This window comes from Microtus pennsylvanicus, chromosome 4 (assembly GCF_037038515.1).
Source record: "Microtus pennsylvanicus isolate mMicPen1 chromosome 4, mMicPen1.hap1, whole genome shotgun sequence".
NCBI classification, from domain to species: domain Eukaryota; kingdom Metazoa; phylum Chordata; class Mammalia; order Rodentia; family Cricetidae; genus Microtus; species Microtus pennsylvanicus.
Window position 1 is genome coordinate 133,400,055 of NC_134582.1, and position 25,094 is coordinate 133,425,148.

The following is a 25,094-nucleotide window of genomic DNA, read 5'->3' on the forward strand; positions in this document are numbered from 1 at the left end:
GAGAGAATTGAAGTAACTTTTTGATTGGAGATAGATCAACACTGTATAAAGAAGAAAGCTTAAATATTGGGGAAATGGCTTTCAATCCTAAGTAAGATAGATACTAGGGTATTGTTTAGAGACTTAAAAAAAAAATCACTAGATCTGGCTTACTGCTGTCAGTTACCTGAAAAGGAACCTTTCCTTTGTACTAAAATGCATATGTGTGTGTATGCTTTTCCACACCTTTTATTTGCATTAAGAAAAATATGTTTGGGTATTTTGTCCGCATATATATCTCTGTATCACATACCTGCCATACCCATGGAGTACAAAAGGAAGCAATGAATTCCCTGGATCTGGAATTACATATGCTTTTGAGCTGCCCTGTGGGTGCTGATTATCAAACCTGGGTCCTCTGGTAGAGCAGCCAGTGTTCTTAACTACCCAGCCATCTTAGTAAAAAACAAATGTAAACATTCCAGTCTTTATGTTTATATTGTATTCAATTGTCTATAATGGTATAATTTTAAGCATGATTTGCAGCTCTGTTTAAACTGATATCCTACAATGATAAAAAATTTTCTGTGTTGGGCTCAGTACTGTGTACCCCTTGAGCACTTAGGATGATGAGTATCACTGAGACACTGAAGTTCTCTCCTTGCTGTGTTCTAATATATATTTGAATGTCTACACCATGTTATACCTTTGTTATTTCACTAGTGTTCCTTATCTTCCTCCACTCCCACTGGATACTCTAGATTCCTAAGAACATCTAAGACATTATCTATTTTAGATGCTTTTTTCTATCCTCCTTCCTTATTCCCTTTCCCTTTCTTCTGCCTTCACTTCCTCTCTAAATATTTACAGGAATTAAACCCCTATATAGTCCATTTATTCTCTTTTTCTCCTTCAGTGTGTTAATGGAATACCCACTATACACAGATTGCTGTAATGGGTCTGCAAGGAATTTAAGAGATGCCTCATGATCTTGAGTTTAAAGCATAGTGATTTACAGGTGTGAGAATCTTGGGGTTTTCACTATTAATGAGTATCTATTTAAAATCCCAGTTGTACTAAGTTTTGTTCAATGGCTTCTCCCTTAACAGTACTCAGTTTGAAAAGGCTTTGGAAGGTTGCTTGGTCTGTACTAAACTGAAGGATTTAAGTCTATACAATGCAAATTCTCTTAAATATAACTTGTAAGCTCCTCTGCTGTTGAATATGGATCTCCTTGGCATTTATGTTTAGCGACTATTAAAATGGCTTCACACTAGTGAAGAGCTGAGTGACAGTTTGACAGCTCAAATACTGATGGGGTATGAGCATCTCCTGCACAACCAGGTTTAAAGCTCCCTTTTGCATATTCACAAGCTGGGAACATGGTGAGACTTACAGCAGGGATCTAAAATTTAATTGCCATCCAGGAACAAGACCTCACTTTCCATGGCATTTAATTAAATGCTTCCTTTTGACTTTGTATTTCTAATTTACCTGTCAAGGTCTCAACATAGGTAAGCATGGCAACAAACTCTAAGATGCAATGGACAATCAGAGAGGTTGCTCTGATCAGGTCTACACATCTACACAGGAAAATAATCGAGATACAGAGTGGTTAGTATCTTGCACTGAAGAACTAGAAAAGAATATTTAAAATATCCTTTTCTTACCAGCCAAAGACCTCCTTTTTTGAATGCACCATTTTTCTTTAAGATGTCTCTGCAGCTTTAGTGCTCTCGATATGATAATGGGTAGGATGAAAAATCACTGTGCATCTGAAGTTCATTTTGTGGAAGTTTTGAAAAAAATATTATGCAGAATGAATCATCCCCAAACTGAAAGGATTAATCTCTTCCTTACACAGTACCAGGTCCCGAAAGAGTACCTGGGAAATGTTGGTAGAACAAATGAGTTCTGATTCCTTGTTAGAGCTACTGATGTCAGAAGCGAACAGAGAACTCCTTTCGTTCTCTTTAGTATATTGTTAAGCCACCAGTTCTTAGATGCTGTTCTCATTAATGATGACTAAGGCCAAAATGATTAAAATTTTCTAACCTTCTAAAGAATATTTTATGTGCCTTAAATTATTGATGAATAGTATCCCATCAGCATTCAATTTCACCAATAATATCATAATAGAAAAATTCATGTACTTATTTGTTATAATTTGCTTCATTGAAAAAAACTTAGAGAAAGCTTTTATTAGTTTTGGGTTTGAGTAAAAATAGCATCCATAATTATTCCCAATGTTGTAACTTTGAATCACGATTGGCACAACCCAGATTTACAGAAGCAATAGGATAGGAACCAAGGAAGCGTCTCTGGGAGTAGAGTGGTAGGACCCATAACTATTCTGGCAAAGGAAAATCCTCACATTTATTTTGTTGTGCACAGTTTTATTTTGATTTATTGATGCAATTTTGACAAATGTTAAAAATAACAACTTACACAGATGTCCATGTCTTTTTCTCAAGGGAGAAATACAAAAGGTTCAAGGAAAATCATTAGTATTTTGTGGAACTGAATATTTTAAAGACAGAAAAAAATGTCATGTTTATTATTGACTTATTCTGGGGTATTTTAATTGTTTTTAAAAGAAATTATTATTTGCAATTAGAGGGGTACATATGTGGGTCCGTGAGGGTCATAGAACAACTTCCATGAGTTGTTCATAGGTATTAAACATGGGTTGTTCATAGGTATAAAACATGGGTTGTTCATAGGTATTAAACATGGGTTGTTCACAGGTATTAAACATGGGTTGTTCACAGGTATTAAACATGGGTTGTTCATAGGTATTAAACATGGGTTGTTCATAGGTATTAAACATGAGTTGTTCATAGGTATTAAACATGAGTTGTTCATAGGTATTAAACATGAGTTGTTCATAGGTATTAAACATGGGTTGTTCATAGGTATTAAACATGAGTTGTTCATAGGTATTAAACATGGGTTGTTCATAGGTATTAAACATGGGTTGTTCATAGGTATTAAACATGGGTTGTTCATAGGTATTAAACATGAGTTGTTCATAGGTATTAAACATGAGTTGTTCATAGGTATTAAACATGGGTTGTTAATAGGTATTAAACATGGGTTGTTCATAGGTATTAAACATGAGTTGTTCATAGGTATTAAACATGAGTTGTTCATAGGTATTAAACATGGGTTGTTCATAGGTATTAAACATGAGTTGTTCATAGGTATTAAACATGGGTTGTTCATAGGTATTAAACATGGGTTGTTCATAGGTATTAAACATGGGTGTTGGCAGCAGCAATAGCCTTACCCTCTAAGTCATTATGCTGGACCATTATTTTCTTTTTCATTTTATTAAAAATGTTTTTTCTCATATAATATATCCTGATTATGATTTCCCCTCTCTCTACTCTTCCAAGTTTCTCTCTATTCCTTTTCCCTCCTATCCAGATCCACTTTATGTCTCTCATTTAAAAAAACAAGCTTCTAAGGAATAATAATATAATATAGTAAGATAGAATAAAAACTAATACATTGGAATACGGCAAAAACAAAAACAAATAGAAGGAAAAAAGGCACAGGAAACAGATATGTGCTCAGAGACTCACACATTCACACTTTCTCATCCAATAAAATCATTAAACTGAGATGGCATAATATACACCTGAAGGACCTGTAGGGTAAATCTGTAAATAAAATATAATAAAGTAAAGATATATAATAAGACTAAAATTAAAGCAAAAGAAGTTTTGATGCAACATTATGAGATGAAGAATCATCAAAGTGGTTCAGTTTGTTTTTCTTTGGCTGGCTGCTGCTGGGCACACAGCCTACCCTCAACAGATCCATGCAAGACCTGTGCAGGCTGTTGTAGTCTCTATGAGTTCATATGTACTTTGATCATGTTGGTTTAGAAGGCCATGTTTTCTTGGCTTTTCTTCATCTCCTGTGGTTCTTACATTTTGTCCTTCCTCCAGGGTTCCCTGAGCCCTGTGAGGGATTTGACAGACATCACATTTAGAAGGAGTGTAAGGGCAATCTGGGCTACAATATCTGTTATCGTATTGATGGCCTGCTATTTTAAATTATTGACAAATTACACTAGATTGTTAAATGAATATGCATATAATTCCAAACTTTTTCTCTACAGGTTCTGTTTTGGTATTATTTATCTGAACATTCCCATCTCTCTGTTTTCACACGAACATCGTTAGATGGCAGCTTGCTAAAGCAGAGTGAAGTTACCAGGCTCCCTGAATCTCAGTGGAGCCAAGCAAAAGTCGATCTCCATGCAAAAGCTGGAGAGTCTACTTTTCCTTTCCAGGTAAGCATGAAAGCAATGAATGCAGTTCATCAGAAGGTACATGTTTCATACTAATCATTTCTGACAACAAAATAGTACATCCAACAAATATTTGCAGTATTAATGAGGCATTAATGTTCAGGAACCAGTAGATAGCTACTATGACCTAATTGCTAATAATTATGTATGGAAGTATAACAACTATCAGAAATAAAACATAACATCAGATGGCTGAGAGAAAAGAAATTTGGAAAGAACATAAGGGCTGGAAGGTAAGGAAGAGTGTCCTTAAACAGTGTCACTTAGAAATGACACAGCAGCTGCCACCATGGACACACAGTAGCTATGAATACTAACACAAGGCTAGATTGTAACACGAGGGCTGACTTGCTTGGGGTTTCTGTCCTGCCCAGTACCCCACAGCCAGCAAGCCCCGAAGAAAATCATACAGAGTTCTCTATAAGTTATAAAGCTGATTGGCCCATTAGGTCAGGGGACTTATTAGTTCTTGTAGCTTATATTAACCCATTATTCTTATCTATGCTAGCCATGTGGTTCAGTACCTTTTTCAGTAGGGCAGATCACATCCTGCTGCTTTGGTGGTCTAGACAGGAGTGGGAGGAATCAACTTCCTCCTTCCCAGAATTCTTCTGTTCTCATTGTATCATTTCTACTTCCTGTCTGGTTTTCCTGCCTATACTTCCTGCCTGGCCAATCAGCGTTTATTTAAAACATGATTGACAGATTACAGACAATTCTCCTGTACCACTGATCCACCAGAATACATCATGGATTGAAGGGCCACCCATGATGGCACATCTTTTCTTAGGCAGCTAATGAATCAGGTTGCTGGAGGGGAAGAGATTTCATTTTCTCTAAATGGAGTATGGAGGTGATCTGATGAGGTTCATAGGAAAAAGGAAGAGGGATAACACAGAGTAAGGAGTATGAATATAATCACAGTTCATTGGATATATGCATAAAAATTTCAAAAGTGAAAAAATAACGTTTTCCTAAGTGAGTATGGCATATCTGGGGTGACAGCAGTGATGTGGCTACATATTCACCATACTGCTCTCGTCCAATAACACTACAACATTTGCTAACCTTTTGTTGTCTTTCTCCTTAATCAAAGCGGGTGACCATAGCTCACTCACTAAATGGATGCAGTAGTTTCCACTTTTCTGGACTGTGATTTTCTTCTAAATGATTCAGTTATAGAATTTCCTTCAAATTATGGGAGGGAAGTCACAATAGCAGGAGCCTGAAGGAGCTGGTCACATTGCTTCTGCAATCAAAAATATATAGGGAGAGATAAATGCAAGCTACTGGTTAGATTTCTTTTTCTTTTTACACTGCTCGATAATGGTTTTACCCACTTGGAAGATAGGAGTTACAAGATTAATCAACATAAACAAGATAATCCCCCCACAGGCATGCCCAGGGGCCATCCTCCCAAATCATTCTAGATCCTGCCAACTTGAAGGTAAACACTGGCTACACATCTTTTTGAAACCAGATGTCTCCTCTGAAAATGGAAGCTGGAATGGAGAAAGGGCATAAGTTGAGCCTCCTCCGTGTCCTCTTCAACCATCCCTCATCGGTTAACTGCGGCTGTTCCCTTCATCAGAAAGAGTAACAGCAGGTGGCAGCAATGTCACTGCAGGTCAATTCCCGCCAGTAGACATAGGAATATGAAACAAACATTAATTTTATGACTATTCACTTTATAGACGCATTATAAGGATTAGATATTTCTAGATAAATGTAAAATACAGAAAATCCAACATGAAGTAGCTTACACACAAGGGAGCTATTATTGTTCCTGTGGTGATTATTACTTCGATATTGCTTTGAAATAGTGGATATGTAATAGCTATTAAGATTCCTTCATATTTTTAAAGCGTGTCCCTTTGATCAAAACTTTGGATTCAATAATTAGAGACCTCCTTAGAGAAATTTACTGATTCAATTCCAACATTAATGGATGAGACAGGGCTGATGGCTTCTTTTGGGAGAAAACCAAGACCACCCATGGATTCATCTCAGTGTTAGTCACTATTGCCTTTGGTAGAAAAAGAAAATGAGATAAATTATTCTTTAGTGTTTGTATTCTACATTCCATTGCTTCAGTGTTTTCATTTTTATTTAGATGGAAGCTCATCAAACTCGTCTATCAGAGTCTGCTATTGATTGACGTTGAGAAGGAAAGAGAATAACTGTTGACAGGTCTGGCTGTGTGCAAAATGAGCTGAAATGCCGGCCATTCCTTTCTCTGACTGGAAATTCTCCACTGTTACTGGAGAATGTCAATAAAGTGTAGACTTTATTCTCTCTAAAATTACTTGTTTGGGGTTTGAGTTTTGGATTTGCTTTGCTATACAAATTGAGCCTACCCCTCACTATCATACTAGCTTGGTGGAAAAATTCTTGGTGGCTTTGTTATGTGTGTGTGTGTGTGTATGATGTGCTGATGTCAGATGGTTGGTGAGAGTTTCTGGTAAGGCTCTGCACTACCAATCCCATGTTCTCGTCCCATGCCTGTGACTCAGCACCCCGCTTTAGCTTTTATTTCCAACAATCCTCGACATTGGGCTTTTGCTGAATCTTGTTCATGTTCAATTCAATCAAGAACAGGTGTGAATACTCCTCTGGACTTTCATCTGTCTTTCTTCAATCCTTTTATATATTTACTGAAGCACACATTTGTTTTAGAAAACAGACAAGTGAAAAAAAATCAAAGGGATGAATCCCTTAATCATTCACCAAATTTTATCATTGTAAATCTATAATCTCAAATCAGAAATTTCTGAAATTAAACTCAGCACTATCCTTTGGAAAATTGAGAGTTAAAAACCTAACTTTACGTAAATAAATGTGAGATCTTTGGATAGTTTGTTTAACTCTGGATTTGTTTTTACTCTGTTGTGCTCATTTCCTATAGTGCAACTGGTAAGAAATGGCACTTAGGTCATACTAAGACTCTTAACCTCAAACTAAGTTTTTGGTCCTCATAAACTTAGGATAAGAATTGGTGTCTTTCAATAATTTTGATATATAGGGTAATTCAGATTTGTGCATTTTTACAAATGCAAAGAGTAAATAAAATATGCATACTTATATGCAATAAACAATTTTTCTACAATAGGACATACATTTATAATGTGTTTATAGCCAGTAATTCATATAGACATAAATATACATGTAATCATACCTTGAAAAAGTATCAGCAGTTTGTTTGCTCACATATTAGCATTAATTATTCAAAAAGATACAGCTTTGGTCTTCTACCTTTTGTCACCTATACCAGAAAATGCTGATATTATATTGGTTTTGATATGATTTCTGTAACTATTTATTTCAAATCCTGAAATTATGTATGGAGATTCTAACTAGCTATGTGTTCATATATCAACAATAAACAAAGATAATATTGTACCCACAGATATTCTCTCCAGTGCTCAAATCTGAAGATATTTAAAGAGAGTATTTAAGAAACACTCCAAGGTTTGAACACCTAAGTTTAGTGGGCTGCATGATTTAAGGGTGGCCTTGGTCTCGGTTTGATCATTGGCTCCATATGGTTAAGCTCTGAACCTATTTATTTAGGGTAATCCAATCCAGTCTAAACACAAGAAAGAAGAAAGGCCTTGGATTATGAGACCTATGTATTTCATTTGAAGCATGAAATTTGGATGCAGTATGGTGCTTTGATGTGAATTGGAGACCATAACAGGGAACAAATTACTTTGAGTTTCCTAGGAAATAATCACCTTTAGTTCTTAGGATTTTCAATATCCTGCTGGGAAAGGATTAGACTTTCTGTTGATTCTGTAAGAAAATTAATTTAACGGCCTTTCAGGAATCTCTCCATCACCTAGGTAGAAGAATTGAAAGAATTTTAGTCAAACAGTTAATTTTATTTTTATTTCTTCCAATCTGTTTGAACTCGGTCTGTTCCTGTTCAGCTGGGATGTTGAACTCTTTACAAAATTATTTTTTTTGTAGTTTGAAATTTAATTTTATTGTAACTTCTAAATTTTAATATCTAAAGGGATTTTTTTTTTTGGTCTAAATACTGTCCCTTGATTTCCTATTGGTCAATGTGTAAGTTCCTATTTAAATGTAGGTCATATTTTAGGTTTCATCTGAAATTGATTTTTTGTATTTTCTACAATGATTGGTGTGATGTTCATTCTTTATCAATTATTAACTATTAATCATTAATAACTTCATAGACTTTTCTGAAGAGTCAGGGAAGGGTAAGAATTATGACATAGCAGTAAATATCATCTGAATGAAGTTGTTTTGTCTTCCGTCTTCTCTGTTTATGGCATCAGTTGATCGGTAGTTTTGGTGTGAGTCATATGCTGAGGAGCAGAGATCTCTTTCTTACACTAAGTGACGCATTACTGTGAAGTTACACCCAACAGCAGCTTAAGCGAGACATTCTTCCCAGCGGCTCTGGGACAGTTAGCCAGTTACTTTTCTATATTTATTTTTCTTTTATTTAAAAATGAGTACAAAAGGTGCACTATGCTTGCAAGATTAAGTTTATGGACTGTTTATGCTATCAGTTCTACAGAAGAAATGGCTGTTCCTCTTATTATTCATACAGCCATTAGTTTTCAAAAGCAACCACATTCTAGTTTCTAATTCTAACAAATTATACTTTTTGTTAGTTCAGTAATTAATTTTCTTCATGTTGTTTTATATACCAAGGTAGGGAGAAATGTTATTTTATTTGCTGGGAAAGCTTCTGTTTTTGTTGATTTATAAAAAATTACTTGGATGTTAACAATATTATGAGTTATAATTTCTAAAAGCAAGAAATTTTGTCATTTTCAAAATAATTGTAATTGTATAAAACAAAACCAACAGGGGTTTCAAAATAATTTTGAAAAAGTAATGCAGCTATATAATTAGAGAATTGAGTTTTCAAATTATTAGAGGATCTTGTAAAAAGAATATTTTAGCTTCCCTTTTTCATAGTTGAAACATTTCTTCTAAACAAACTGTTCCACATTGGCTAATCATTGATCCTGTAGTTCTAAAAGGCAACAAGTCACAATACACAGACCTGTCTGATAAAAACAGTGATAAGAGTGATGGTTTGGGGAGATGACACATCTCAATGGAAAAGGCAGACCCTACCCAGCCTGAGGACTTGAGTTCAACTCCCACAGACTGGAAGTTGAAAACTAACTCATACACATTATTCTCTCACTTCCACAGATGTGACATGACCAGCATATACCTGCACACACACACACACACACACACACACACACACTCACATGTACATATACACTAAATGCCAAACAGTTTTATAAAAACAGAAATAGATATAAGCTGATAATTATTTATAGCTATGCATTATAAGATTAAAGAACCACCTTTTAAAAGTGGGCTATTTTAAATTAATAATTTCATTTTAATCTTTCAATATGTGGTCTTGATTTTACTTGCATGGAAGTAAACTACTGGAATTGGAAATAACTGAACATCAGTTTTCTTTGACTTTTGAGGTATGTTTAATTTATTTGTGGCAATTTAATTTAAGGTACACTTTAGTAATATTAGTGAATCATCTTGTGTTTCTGCTTAGCCAAAATGAAACAGTCAAATCTTCATGATCTATATCATACATAGATCTATTTCATCTCTAGCCAGGACCCACCAGTTACACATACAGAGTACAAACACACTTCTCTTCAAGAACGGAGTAGTACCTCCAACATTCTGCTTTTTGTTTTTAATAAATGTCTCCTTTCTTGACATGAGGAATTACACATTTTATTTTTATTGACATTATCAGTGCATAATATCTATCTATCTATCTATCTATCTATCTATCTATCTATCTATCTACCTATCATCTATCTTGATGCCTATTATCAGTGATATATAGCAATAAAATATAAAAGGGAAAATTTAAAGTTTAATGTTGACACAAATAAATTGTAAATAATAGTTATAACATTTTCTAAATTATTGCACTTTTGTACACTATGCCAAAACTATTTTCTAAAACTTGTGCTATTATTTTCATCTGTGCTATTATTTTCTGCCTCTTGTGTGAAAATAAAATTTCTTACCCAAGATGTCAGAGTAGCCAAATATAATCAGAATTTTAAAAATTCTTCAAATTTTATATATCACATTATAAAACATTGAAAATTGCAGATAAAACATTTGTGTTTCTTCATAATTACCATCTGCCATCATAGCCTGTATTCACAGACTGCCTTATTTTAATTTCTATTCAGTTCTATTTATTGATTACTTGTATATATGTTTTTATCAATTTTATATAGAAATCTCAACTGCTATAAAATTCCAGTCTACTGATTTTTTTTTTGATTTTCGAGACAGGGTTTCTCCATAGCTTTTTGGTTCCTGTCCTGGAACTAGCTCTTCTAGACCAGGCTGGCCTCGAACTCACAGAGATCCGCCTGCCTCTGCCTCCTGAGTGCTGGGATTAAAGGCGTGCACCACCACCGCCCGGCCTAGCCTATTGATTTTTTTATGTAACGTTTTAGAAAAAGAAGCACATGCTGAAGGTATTCTCATGTTAGCTCAAAGAGACAGAAAATATGTTAAAAGGAAGATTATTCCATAGTGGATATGTATCTACTATCAAAAGCAATATTAAATCTGTGAGTGTTGAGTATATATGGAAAGAAATGGATTTAACTCATGCTATTTCTTGAGTGAGAAAAGCCACCATGGGTTCATATATTTGACTATTTGATTCCTAATTGGTAGGACTGCTTGGGAAGTGATAGGAGGTATGGCCCTTTTGGAAGAGGTCTATCACTAGAGTGAGCTTTGACATGTAAAAAACCCATTCCCCTTGCCATTCCCTGTTAGCGCTGTCTCTGTCTTATGATTGTGGATAAATCAGAAACTAACATGCCCCATGCCTTTCCACCAGTTGCCATGCTTAGTTAGGCAATGAACTCTAACCTTCTGAAAATGTAAGCGCCATAAACTCTTTTTTCTATGTTCTCCAAGTTGCCATGGTTATGGGTTTTTATCACAGCAATAGAAAGGTAGCTAAGAGAGATAGTATATTAACAAGGATAGTATTCCATAGAGAATATACATCTACTATCAAAAGCAACATTAAATTAAAATATGTGAATTCAAGTATAAATGCAAAGAAATTTGATTACTTGTATATCCTAAGCTATTTTTCTTTTGAATAATGTCATTCTGTTTAGCAAGATTGTGCTAATTCAAGCAATTGATCCTTTCAATTAATTATCCAATTAATTGGTTGTTGTCTAAAATCCTACACTTCCTTAAGATCCAAAGGTTTTCAACACTACATACACTTTCATATCTCCTTACTTTGTGTTGGGTTGCACTCTCTGTTTCTTCTTGACAACATCTTTGGCAGAAATTATCATCAGGGTTTAACCTAATTTTGTTACAAGATATCAACTATGACCATTGTGATTGGTGAAGAACACAGAATTGGAATAACAAAAGCAAAATATAAAACAGTACCAATCAAGTTTGATATCATATAGGTCATAGACATTAACTCTGAAAAATCGAACATGGACTGTGTTTTATTTTTATTTTATTTTTTTTGTTTTTTTTGGTTTTTCTTTTTTTTAAATTTATTTATTTATTAAAGATTTCTGTCTCTTCCCCGCCACCACCTCCCATTTCCCTCCCCCTCCACCAATTAAGTCCCCCCCAGCCCGAAAAGCAATCAGGGTTCCCTGTCCTGTGGGAAGTCCAAGGAACCCCCACCTCCATCCAGGTCTAGTAAGTTGAGCATCCAAACTGCCTAGGCTCCCACAAAGCCAGTGCGTGCAGTAGGATCAGAAACCCATTGCCATTGTTCTTGAGTTCTCAGACTGTGTTTTAATGCTTAGGTTCAATGAGAATGGACAGACAAGCAGAAATATGATTGAACAAAATATGATCTAAAGATAATATAATAAAGGGAGCTTCCCCATCCCTCTTTATTCAGATTCCTTTTGGCTCTTCAATGTAGGAATTTTTCCTTTGATTATGGGGCAGGTCACCTGATACAGTGCGATTGTGTGACCGATTTCTAGGAGAGGTACCACAGAGATTTCCATACAGCTGGCTACCATGTGCAAAGGCCACACACAAGCACAGTCAGAATGATGTCTCAATTGACAGATGTGGAGAAGCATGTTCTGAGCCTCAATTTAAGCGAACTTAATGTCTGTGATAAGGTGTATCTATGGCTACTAAGTATGCCTACAGATTGCATCCTTAGCTCTACAAACAATCTATCTCTGTCTCTCTCTAATCCAGTCTCTTCTTCCCCTACTCACTTTTATCTTGCTCTCTCCTACTTCTTTTCATCTCTTCCTCAGTCTTCTTCTCCCTCTCCTTATCTTCTCACCTTCTCTGATTTTCTCCCTTAATCTTTTCCTCCTTTTTTGTAGTAGAATAAGCATGTGAAAATCCGAGTGATTAACAGGAAAGAAAACAAAAGTATGTCAAGCCACCATTCAGAGTTTTGGAATAAAATAAAATAGATGCTTCCTATGCTTTAGTAAACGAATATAACAAATGGCTCTACATGGTTACTGACTGTAATCGTTATCACATAAAGCATGTTCCTAAATTTATACATAATATATATGCATACTTAAATATTCAGATTTAGAAATTAATAACTCTAGCTAATCCATTACAATTAATTCATATCTCAATTAAATTGAATTGTAAACCACACAGTTGATTACCCCAAAGAGCTCATTTTAAATGTATATGATGCTTAATGGCTCCAGTGGGAAGCATGCCCTTCACTAGTGATGAATGTTGCAACTTTTAACTAAAACAAGGTTACCTAACATATTAAGGTTATATAAGAGGCTGTCAAAACCGTTGTGACTATATGGCTTTATAATTTGAATGCTCAGGTCACAGCAGTTTTTTAAAATTAGACTGAAAAATGGAACAGGTGTAAATGAGTTTCTTTATTAAAATAAAATGATCTTGAGATTTTTGCTATGGTGTGTTTTACTAACTCTTTCTGCAATAACAGTTAATTTTGGAAGCTACTGTTTTGTCATCGAATGCTGCTGTTGCTGTAGATAACATCAGTATATCCCAGGAATGTGAAATTTCCTCTAAGTCACTTCAAAGTACCAGCTTACAAAACCAAGGTATGATTTGTTTTCTTGTGATTATTGCAATTTTAAACATTCAAACAATTTGCTTTTATTTATTAAAGTATATTATAGTCACTAGAATTTGATAGAGGGTATGGATATGCTGAATCTATTTTTTAATGTTAAGAAGTAAATTTATTTACAGAAAGATTTGTTCTTGCTATTTTAAAGCCGTTTTTTCCCATTTTATATTTTCACACCTTTTATCTTCCCTTAGCCTCTGCTGTCTAGCTACCAACAGGATCCTTCTCAATGAGTCCCTCTTCCTCTATTAATATCTTCTTTTCTGTGTGTGACACAGAGTATAGAGCTACTTGCTTGAATGTGTTCAAAAGTTTTTCCACAGTGCAAGAGCAACTTATCTTTAGTTAGACCACTGAAGAGAGTGACCCTCCTGCCACAACAAGCATTAATTGCCACCAGTTCCTCTGGGAAGGGTGGGGTGTCATAGGCTCCTCCCCAACCACAATGAAATGTTGAGGATCCAATCTTATGTAAGTCTCACGCAGGTGAGCATGGTTGCAATGAGTTCCTAGTAAAATGGCCCTGTAATATCCAGAAGACAATGTTTGTTACGCATCTCCCCATCTTTGCTCATATATTCTGTGTTGTTTTTCTTCCATGATGTTCCCTGAACCTTGAAAGGGATGTTATAGCCATAGTCAGGTTAGAGCAACTCACCATTACTCATTCTAGGTACTTTGGCCAGTTGCATGTTTCTTCATTAACCACAGACTACTGTAGCATGAAGCTTCTCTGATAAAAGCTGAATCAGCTGTGGCTGTCTGTGTCTTTGGGAACTGTTCTTGTTCTTCTCTGTACTGTCACTGTCTGTGTCTCAGCGAGCCACTGAAGTCTCTCTTTGCCCTCTCTCTTGGCTTGCTCTTTTGGTCTCATTTCTTTGTTTGCTCTCTTGGTTCACTCGGCGCAGTCACAGCTTGTGTTTCAGAGTTCCTGTCTTAGTCCTCTCTCTTGCTCTTCTCTGTGTAGTTGCAGCTTGTGTTTCAGTGTTCTTCTCAGGTTGCAGGGGGGAGGGGGAAAGGAGGGTTGGGGAGTTGGATGGAACTTGTAGCTTGTAGAGTCCAGTGGATAGGGTGGAGGTTTTGGAGCAGCCTACCTGCGAGAAAGTCTCCTGCTGGCTAGGTAGAGAAGCTGAGGCAGGTGGGTGGTCACTCACCTCTGGGTCCTCTTTGTGTAGTAGCAGGCTGTATTTTAGAGTTCCACTGAGGTTGTAGGGAAATATTTAAATTTTTAATTAACAATGATGCATATATTTGTGGATGAAAGAATGAATGATATTTTAATATACATACAACATATACTGAACAAATCAGGATAACTAACACTTCTACCTCCTTATTATTGGAGCTTTTGAATTCGTGTAACAGGTTATTATCAACTATAATCCCCCCACAGTCTTGTAGAAAGCATTATAACTTACTACTTTTATTTAAGTATATTATAGCTATCACTATCTAACCAATATCTAGCTTCTTTTAGGCAGCCTTCTCAGCATATTGCAATCTGTACTATGTAGTCTAATTGTCCTATTTTCAATATCCCCCAATGGAGAAAATATACAGTATTTGTTTGTCTGTCTTTTTCACTTAGCTTAATCATAGTCATGTCTATTAATCTGATACAATTAATGGGTAACCATTTTTTATAATCTATAATTTAAAATTTATTTTTCCTTTATTGAAAATATTTTTTTCTCTTACATAACATATCCTGATTAGAGTTTCCCTTTCCTCTACTGTTATCAGTTCTTTTACCCCTCTCTTCCCATTTGGTTCCATTCCCTTTCTGTCTTCCATTAGAAAATAAGGCTTCTCGGGATTAATAATAAGAGCAAACAAGAACTAACATGTCAGAATTAGATAAAACAAAGAGAAGGAAAAGATCTCAAGGGAAGGTACAAGAATCAGAGACTCACTTGTTCAGACATCTTGGAATTCCACAAAAACGTTAAACTGGAAGCCATAATATTTACGCAGAGGACCTGGTTACTCACCTCTGCATGTTCTGTGCATGGAGCCTTAGTCTCCGTGAATTCTTAGATTGTGTTGTTTGGGGGCTTTGTTGTTTTTGTGTCTCTTTCCTCCCCACTTGATCCTCTCCTTCCAGCACTCCCTCATCCATCCATAACAATCTATTCTATTTCTCATTTTGAACGAGACATATCTGCCCACCCCTTCCCAGTCTCTTACTCTATAGTTAACATATATGGTCCTTCAGAGTCTAGTTTGTTTATCATTGGCTTAACCTCAATGTCCACATATAAGTGAATACATACCATATTTATCTCTCTGTGTCTGGAATACCTCACTCAGATATTTTTGTCTAGTTCTATCTGTTTACTTTCTAATTTCTTTTAGGATACCATTATTATGAATGGCTAAATAATACTAAATTATGTGTGCATTACAAATTTTCTTTATCCATCCAATCATGATGGGCACATAGTTTAACTACATATATTAGGCATTATGAATACTATTTTAAGTATAAATCCTATATTGTAAATGGCTTTAATATTTTCAACTAATTTATTACTTTATGTGTACGAGTGTTTTGCCAGCATGGATGTCAGTGTGTCATATGTGTAGTGCCCTCAGAGGCCAGGGAGAGAGAGAGATGGACTCTCTTGGAAATAGATTTACAGATGACTATGAGCTGACATGTGGTTGCTGGGGTCCTTCTAGAAAAGCAGTCATTGCTCTTGGTTGATGATCCATCTCTCTAGCCCACTTGAAACCATCTTTCATTCTATATAATATATAATTCTCTGTGTTAATATTCTGTGAATGAAAATGTATAATTTATGTGCATAATAAATCTTTCCAAGTACCATGTATGTGTGTATGTTTCTTATAATTAATGAGGAATACAAAGAAGTTGGTGTATGATGCGTTTAATAATTGATGAGTTTTAAAGAGCTAATAAGTATCTCTTTATTTCTGTTTAATTAATCATTTTGTTTTTTAAATTATAGATTTCTAGAATTTGAGTAATATACAAGTTTCAAAGTTAACATTGAATTCAGTATAATTGAAGCTGTAGGAGATGAAAGGTTTCATACTTTTCTCTACCTATAAAGATCACAAATTAAATTCCTTTATATAAAAAAACCAGGTTAACAAGAAAAAAGCATAGAAAATTTATTTAAACAAACTTTAGTATAGCATAGGAAAGATTAGGAATAAAAACAGAAGTGCCCTGAGAAAACTGCCCACTGTTGTGCTTAGGTTCCATAAAGGATGAGCAGCTATGAAGAAATGTGAGCAGACAAAAGAGTATATGATGTAATGGTAATAGATCAGGGGGGAAACTGAACAAAACACACAGATTCAGTTTCATTTGGTCTCCGCATAGCATTTGGATTAGACTCTGGGTAGACTGAGGGTCTCACCACCTATTATCAGGCACTTTTATCATAGAAATTGTTATGGTTAGCTCTCACACAGAGAAGTGGAAAGGCCATGGTGACCTTGCTTCTGAGGCCCTTTTGTTTTGCTAGTTTTAGGTTCTTTCTTATTTTTATTTCAGCTCTGAGAAACAAGAATGTTGAAAAACTTTAAATATAACTGAAGTTAACCTTAGCAGATCTGTGGGAAAACTTAATCACATGTATGAATAACTCTTCTTGTAACATAAGACAGAAATATTTCTATCTGTCAATCCCAATTCAGTTCTTTCAGGCAAAAATCCAGATAGGCTGATTTAAAATGAATTATTCATGCAGTACTAATGTACTTCATATACTATTTTTTACATAAAGAAAATGCCCTGATTTGTACTAGTTCACAGTATATCTGCCATGTTGCTATATGATCTGCTCATGTGTTAAGGCTTCACCTGGGCAGAAGCTGAATGAAACCCTGGATAAAGGAATTTGGAAATGTGCCCATCGCAACCAGGTAGTTGTCATATTTGTGGGACAGACTGATCAGGCATTCAAAACGCCCTGTGCTTGAACTGAAGCTACTGGAAGCTTTTCCTGGCATGCAGATAATTGCCCTACCTCAGATCCCTCAGGTGCACTTGCCCATTCTTTGCATTCCATGTACAATGCGAACAGCAATTAGAACCATAGACGATGACTACTTTTGTATATTCGAAATCTCAAAACTTTTCCTTTGAGTTTCTCTTTTTATTCATTTTCTTTACCATTGGCTCTTATTAAAACGAGTGTTGTTGAAACAGTTAAACATCCCATTCAATTGGTGATAGGGAATAGAATGCTTCTCATCCCCTTGATTTTGTTTGAAGCTCAGTTTGCATCTCCAGAGGATACAGGATATATTTTATTTAACAAAGTCTGTGATTGACCCAAGTGGTCAAACAGAATGCATGAAGGCCGTCTTGGCTGAAAGTGTCACTGGTTCTGCCAGGATTTATGTGTCTATAATTACCATCTGAGTGTGTAAACTATGCTAGTCCGGTGAGTATTGTCTAATGAAAATCTGTAAAGTCCTAAACAATGATCCTAAACCCTAAAACTCCTAGAAGATAATGACATTAGGTTCAAACATTAGAAAGAATTAGTGTGACTACACTACCCTGAAATGCCCATGCATAGAGAAAGAATAACCAAACGAAAAGACCATCTGATAACTGGAAATCTGTTTGTAAAGTGTCTATATTATGGATGTTAATGCTTAAAAATTATAAAGAATACATTTAACTTTATAACAGAGAAACATTCTGATTGAAAAATAGAGAAAATACTTGAATGATATTTCCCTAAACAAGTTATAATATAGCTAACTGGTGTATGAAAAGTTGCTTACTGCCTTTAATCATCACCATTAGACAATGGTAGACTAATGTATACTCTTGAGTGCTGTTGGTAGAAATATAAGTTGTCAGAGTTATAGGAAACAATGTGGAGATTCCTAAAGAAATTATTCCCATTCTGGGAAACTACCCAGAGGTAATGAAATCACCATCATGTAAGTCTCGATATTTCTAGGCATGCCTCAGTAATGCTTATAACGGCCAGCATTAGATAATAACTTGTGTCCATTAACAGATAAAATGGCATATAAGGGAGTATATGTGCAAAAAAATGATATAATACTGAGCTTTATAAAATGAGATTCTGTCTTTTGATTTAACAAGGATGAATTATGTGATATTGAAATAAATTAGAAAAAAAGATACTATATTGTTTTGCTGATATATGAGAAGGTGATATATACAGAGAAATAATATAGCTGTGGATATGAGAATCTGTGAAGAAAATGGGATTTGTAAAGGTGTACAATATAGGAAGCATATAAGATATGTAAATCTAAAGATACAGTGAGCAAGAGAAGTCTATAGTTAACAAGACTGTATATAGTGATGATTTATAACAAATGAGTAAATTTAATTGATCTTACAATTAATTACTCATATAAACTCACTCACTCACTCACACACACACATACACAAATACACACACACACACACACACATACAGAAACACTCAAACTCCAAAGACTAAGAGTGTGAGATGGTAGACTTGATAATGTGCTTTACTGGAGTAACAATTCTGCCCTAAATATCCCATGAAATCAGATTGTATATGTTGAATACACCTAACGTTATGACGATACAAATATCACTAGGTATAAATATAAATAAACAACTACTGCAAATAACTACACAAGTGAGGTGGAAAATGCAATCTATACAGATAGGAATTTTCTAAGGATATATTTAACAAAATATATCCTGTTTAGTTTTCTTACTACATAAGTATATTTATGGAAACTTCTGCTATAAATGAATGCTTCTATAGTTGTCTCTGACATAATTAAGTCTGACCAAAATGTACATGGTTTAAAATCTTTCTATAAAATCTATTTTAAATGAAGAAAATTGCACATAATGTATTCTAATTATGTTCTTCCTCTTCCTCAACCTCTCTCATATCCCTTCGACCACTCCACCCACTCAACTCTATGCCCTTTCTTTTTCTCTCTAAAAATAAACCAACCAACCAAACTACAAGAAACATATGCAAAAAAGACCTTTTACAAAAACACAAAACCAGAAACCAAAATAAAAAGCAAAAGACTAATAAGACCAAAATGCCCAAAGAAACATGAGACCTATAAACCTGTAAAAATACCTTTGAGCTTGTTTTGTATTGGCCATCCTCTGCTGGGCACAAGGCCTACATTGAATATGATTATAAAATCTTTTACATCAAAACAAATCCAAGAGGTAGACACTTACTTTCCTCATTTTATAGATGTTATTATCAGGGTGTCTCTTCAGGAAATAGAAAATGACACGATTAATTTAAACAGTCAAAGTCTACTATAAAAAATTATTATGTATTAAGTAGATAGCTACTAAAAGAAGTAAAAAAGAACAACAGAAAATGAAGAAATTGTCTTTAGGGCTGAGATAGAATGCAAATAAGGAACAAGAATATGATTTCACTATCCTCATACATGAGCTGACTCTAAAGAGGCTGTTAGATGAAGATCATAGTCGATATACCAGTGAGCATGTTATTTCAGGGATGACCATATCAGTAAAGAAGGTAATATCCCAATATGCTCATGACTGAAGAGAACTATAATTGAGTTTCTTTCATTGTGTGCAGTTATGGGGAAGGTACCTAAAGAAGCAGCAGAACCAACCCTGCTAGAACAGCCACCCTAAAAGGAAAGAAACTGCTTCCACTGCAATGTCTGACAATGAGCTATTCAAAAAAGGAATATTTACAGTTTCAAACAGGGTCGTTTTAAAGCTGGCATAATAAATTTATAACCATCATGCTTGCCTAATGCAGCCTACAGAATATAGCTGGTAGAGTTTAAACACAGGCTGCCTCTAAACCCTGCTCCCCAAGGCACGTGCTGCACAGCCCTTCGGAGTTCTTAAGGCCACCCTGGCCTCAGACTGAGATTTTCCAGAGTCACTGATTTGAGTAACATTAAGTTTCAACCCGCTGATGAAACTCACTCTTGGAAGAGAAACCACTCTCTCAGGCTTCTAGAATGTCACATGGAAGCATAGTGCAGGCTGTCTGGAGTATCAAGGACATGTCCTGAAAATAACTACTAGTTCTTTTCCTTTAGTAATAAATTTTTTATATAATATGTTTTGATCACATTCACTTCCCTTTCCCAGCTCCTCCCAGATCCAACATCATGTTCTTTCTTTCTCTTATAAAACCCCAAGCCCACATTATAGATCACATTATGTAAAAAATAGACTTATAGACATAAAAGGAATCATAACTGGGCAACAGTCATAGTGAATTGAGTTTAATATTAGCAAATGAACTGTCAAACCCCAAAGTTGTAATTTGATTTCTTTGCTTGCTATATTTTGGAGTGTTAATTTTCTCCCACAAATCTGTTTATTCATAGAAATGCTAAGGCTTTGTTCCTTTTTAAAAACAGATCTTCCATTAAAGATTCTGGCACTGAGTTAAGATGAGATAAAGGCGCTGTGAAGAGTTAGAGGAGTCCGATTTTTTGTTCTTTGAGTAAGGATATTAGAGGGACTAGTGTGGATTTTAGGCTGGAATTTAGTTATGCCCTAGCTAGCACAATGATTTTCCCATAGAGAACTCAAATTCCTTAGAACATGGAGCTTTCCTGCCCAGAAGAAAAGACATTGTGGGCCCCTGGGAGCTGAGCCATAAGCAGAAATTCTATTGAGAAAGGGACAATATTTTTCTGTTATAGAACCTCAAATATTTAATGTTTTTGTTGGATTTAATATAATTTTCTCACTTTTGTAGCTATCACTAGCCCAAATTAACTTCTTTTTCTTTTAGGATCTGCTTTAAAAATTATAAATCATATCAAAGATTTAAAATTCTTGTACTTCTGGATTATGTTCAGATTTTAGAAGCATGGTTAATGTATTTTATATATTCAGTTTTTATAAATGAGAGAAAATTATTTTAAAAATAAATATATGAAATATGTAGAAACTATGAAGTTTTATGCAATGTTGGTAGCTTTGGATAATTTAATTCAATATTTTATCTTCACTTTAATTCTAGTATAATAAGGTTGCAACTTAAGTAACAGGTTTCCAAGACTCTTCCCTCCCTCCCCACTACTCTCTCTCCCCATTCTCTTCTCCCACAATGCCTCCCAGGTACACAGCATACTGACTATGGTGTTTTGCTAAATTCCTCCTGTATATTTTCATCCTCACTGAGATACAGTCATGTGCTAGTTATAGGAGTTATTTATACAATGTGTCATGGGCACTGTCACATGTTCTTATAGTATAACATGCACAAGCTAAATGACTCCAGCATGGCTCCATCACCGTAATTTAATTGGTCTATCACTGAAGAAAATGCTATGGTGGAGTGTATAACTGCACCTACATAACTGGGCACATATAGCCCATCGCAACAGAATTTTTTGATCATCATAAAAGCATGAAGTGGCAGGCTTAAGAATGAGGCTTTGTTGTACATGGTATTTTAAAATCATGTCATGAAGTTCATGTCAGTATTTTATAAATAGTGTTTTTGCCATTTGTGAAGATAGCTGGTCTGTATGTTGACGTTGAAGGCAATGTTTACAGCTCTTGTGGTTGTCTTATTATTCAAAACAAACTGAATCTCAGCAGGACAACCTGTGACAAATGGGTGACTGGGTAGCGGTGGCAGAGAACAGTCAGCAAACAGTTTTGTCCAAATAACTCTAGAGTTCTGTATGGTCCATTGCTCCTGTGCAGGTTATTTGATGATAGGTCAATGGCAATAAGCACATGATTACTGTCATTCTTAGGGGATCTATTCATTTGCTTAGGTCAACATATTCCTTGGAAGCAAATTTTGGCTTAATATTTAGTAGCACTCGGTACCTGTTGCTAGCCTTTCCTCCACTGAATTATGCCAATAAGCACTGACATCAAAAAATGAAAGGAGGAAGAAGCCAGTTTTTCACTGTTTAAAGCCAAAGTTTAAATGTGCTTTCACTTTTTGTTCAGAAGTTTTTCTTTTGTCAAGAAATAGTTTTTACTAAATCCTGGGATGATGGGGTGGTTCAGCAATCAAGGACTCGGACTACCCCCACAGAATATCTGAGTTTGGATCTCAGCACCCATAGTGGGCAGCTCACAATCAATCACATGTGACTCCACCTCCAAAGGTTTTGGTTCTGATGCCTCTGATCTTGGCCGGTACCTACGCACACTTGCATAGGTCCCCATACCGACACATACATTTAGTTAAAAGTAAAATACATCTTAATAAAAACAAACCCTCAAGCCAGTCTACATTTTAGCATGGTGAGGAGAGGAGGTCATGAGCTCCCACCTCCACCAGAGTAGCTACTGGAAAATGACAGTTTCTGTGGAGGGAAAGTCAATTTGTTTAAGGTTGTGGCTTCCTCATCCTTTACTGGTATGTTGATCAAGGTCCAGGTGGGCAGCACAAACTGAAGCAGAAGGACTATTATAACAAAGAGGACACAATTTAGGGAGGGGGAGGAGGTGTGAGGGTGAATCTGGAAGGAGACAGGAGAGTTACAATCAAAATGCGTTGTATGGAATTCTCAATGAGCTAACAAAATATAGTAAAACAGATACTGCAACTTTACATCATACAGCTCAGAAAAGACTTTATTATTCAGCTAATAAAGACTTCATGTGTCAAATAACATCAAGAGATGGTTTTAGCATGTCAACATTGGACGAAAAGATATGTACACTATTATATTTTCATCTATGGACTAAGACATAAGTGAGAAAGACTAAAATTTATTTGACAGTTTTGGAAGACAGAAAGCCATTTTGTATTTCAGACCATCTTATGAGTACTACAATTTTTTCTGTTTAAAGAGTCTTCTAAAGTGGGGGCAATTAAAAATATCTTGATGCTTTCTTATTTTTTATTTTTTCTGTTTCATATAAATAGTCTGTTTAGCATAGAACTCAAGGAAACTTGGGGAAAGGTAAGTTAGCAGCCCTCAAAATGGAACAGTCTGTTTTCCTGATATATATAATCACCTTTAGATGCTGATTGCCTGTTTCTGCAAACCACAACCTGTCAGCAGCGATACTGTGAGTTCCTTTCATGAAATAAATGTAGTGAGAGAAAGCTTGCATTTCCTGTGTTAAAAGACTGACCAAGAGTTATGTTTTTATTTCACCTATGTTTTCTGAAAAAAAAATGTTCTGAGAAGTCTGTTGGTAATATTGAGAATATTTTAAATTAATTATCAACTGAAAAGCTTTATGCAAGATGTTTCTATATAAAACATAACTTTTGTCACAATAAATGTTAGAAAATGAGTTGCCATTTTCTAGCCTCTATTTTATTTTGTTTTCTCTAAGCAAAATAAGGGGTGGGGATCTCAACATAAATCTACTAACTATTGAGCTGTTTCCCCTTTAAATTAAATCATATTGGAGATGAATCCTGGTAGGAGAAAACTTACCCAGGTTTATCTGTGTAAAAAGATTCTAGTTTTCTTCTTCTTGTCTTCAAGTGTAAAATCTGCACACCATTTTCTACCCTGAAACCCTCCACAGGAGGATATAATTGAAAAATTCCGCAATGGAAAGTTGGTATTGGGGTGGGCTCTCCATTTCTGTGACATATAACCAAGAAATGGGGAGACAGCCCATTAATTCTCACTTATCAAAGTCATTGATTACAGAGGAAAAACTATTTCCACATAAAGGTAAAATCTTTTGAGTAGCCTGTGGTATTTTGATCAGTCTGAAGATAATGATGCTAGGTCAGGAAAATCAAAGTCAGAAGAGAAAATGAGTGATGGCCTCACTAGAAAATTTGACTTCAGTTAAAATTACAATATTTATTAAAAAGATTTTCTATATTGCATAAGTTATATTTTAAGATCACTTCTAAATGCTTTTTGAAGAATTTTTTCTTCATATTTTTACTTTGAGCTCATGGGGATATTTGTTCCATCAAGATAATTGTTCTTCCCCCAAAGCTTACAGATTAGAATTGTAAGTAGTTCATTTGTTGTTGTTGCTATAAACTTTATCCATTTTAATCCTTTTCTTCCCTGCCTACTTTTTATGCACATCTGATTTTCATATTCAAGTTAGCAATGTGTGTACATAAAGTAGAAAAAAACATATTAATCCTTTTTTATTTAACATCAATTTTTCTAAACTTTAATTGGCCAAGATAATGATGCATTTTGCTTCTTGGGATCATCTGAACCTGCCTTTTGGGTATCCGTGTGAACAAACTGCAAAGACGACTTAATCATAGAGCACTCTATGTTCTTTTCCATACTGACTTTGGACCTGACTGTGCTGAAGGGCATTTGTATTTATTACCCTCTTTGTAGCTAAGTAAAGAGAAGTGCAGAGAGAGAGAGAGAAGGTGTCAGAGTAGTTCCCTGTTACGGGGTTCAAGACAGCTGGGCACTGAAGTGGGACTCAGATTCTCCACTGAGTCTTCAGGAAAATTAAATTTGCAAGGTGCTCAAATAATGTAACCACCCCACACCTGTGGCATTTAACTAAAAGGTCTTAAAACTGCCTCATTGCTTCTTAAATTTTAGTCAATATATTTTGATGATTTTCATCATTTTGCCGAGTTTCTGTGGCAAATGCAGAATTTGTTCCTTCAGCGAGGAGTCCAAGGAGACATTCTAGTTCAGAGTTTCTCAACCTTCCTACTGCTGTGACCCTTTCATACAGTT

General features: G+C 35.3%; 1 protein-coding gene across 2 annotated transcripts in view; it reads left to right on the plus strand.

The window, feature by feature from the left end:
- The window catches only part of Malrd1 (MAM and LDL receptor class A domain containing 1), a 598,349-nt gene that overhangs the window by 104,333 nt on the left and 468,922 nt on the right, over positions 1-25,094 (plus strand). For both annotated transcript variants that reach the window (XM_075971104.1, XM_075971103.1), the window contains 2 exons: positions 4,109-4,282; positions 13,305-13,425. In XM_075971104.1, coding sequence (XP_075827219.1) covers positions 4,109-4,282; positions 13,305-13,425 — 295 coding nt within the window. The remainder of the gene's footprint in view (positions 1-4,108; positions 4,283-13,304; positions 13,426-25,094) is intronic.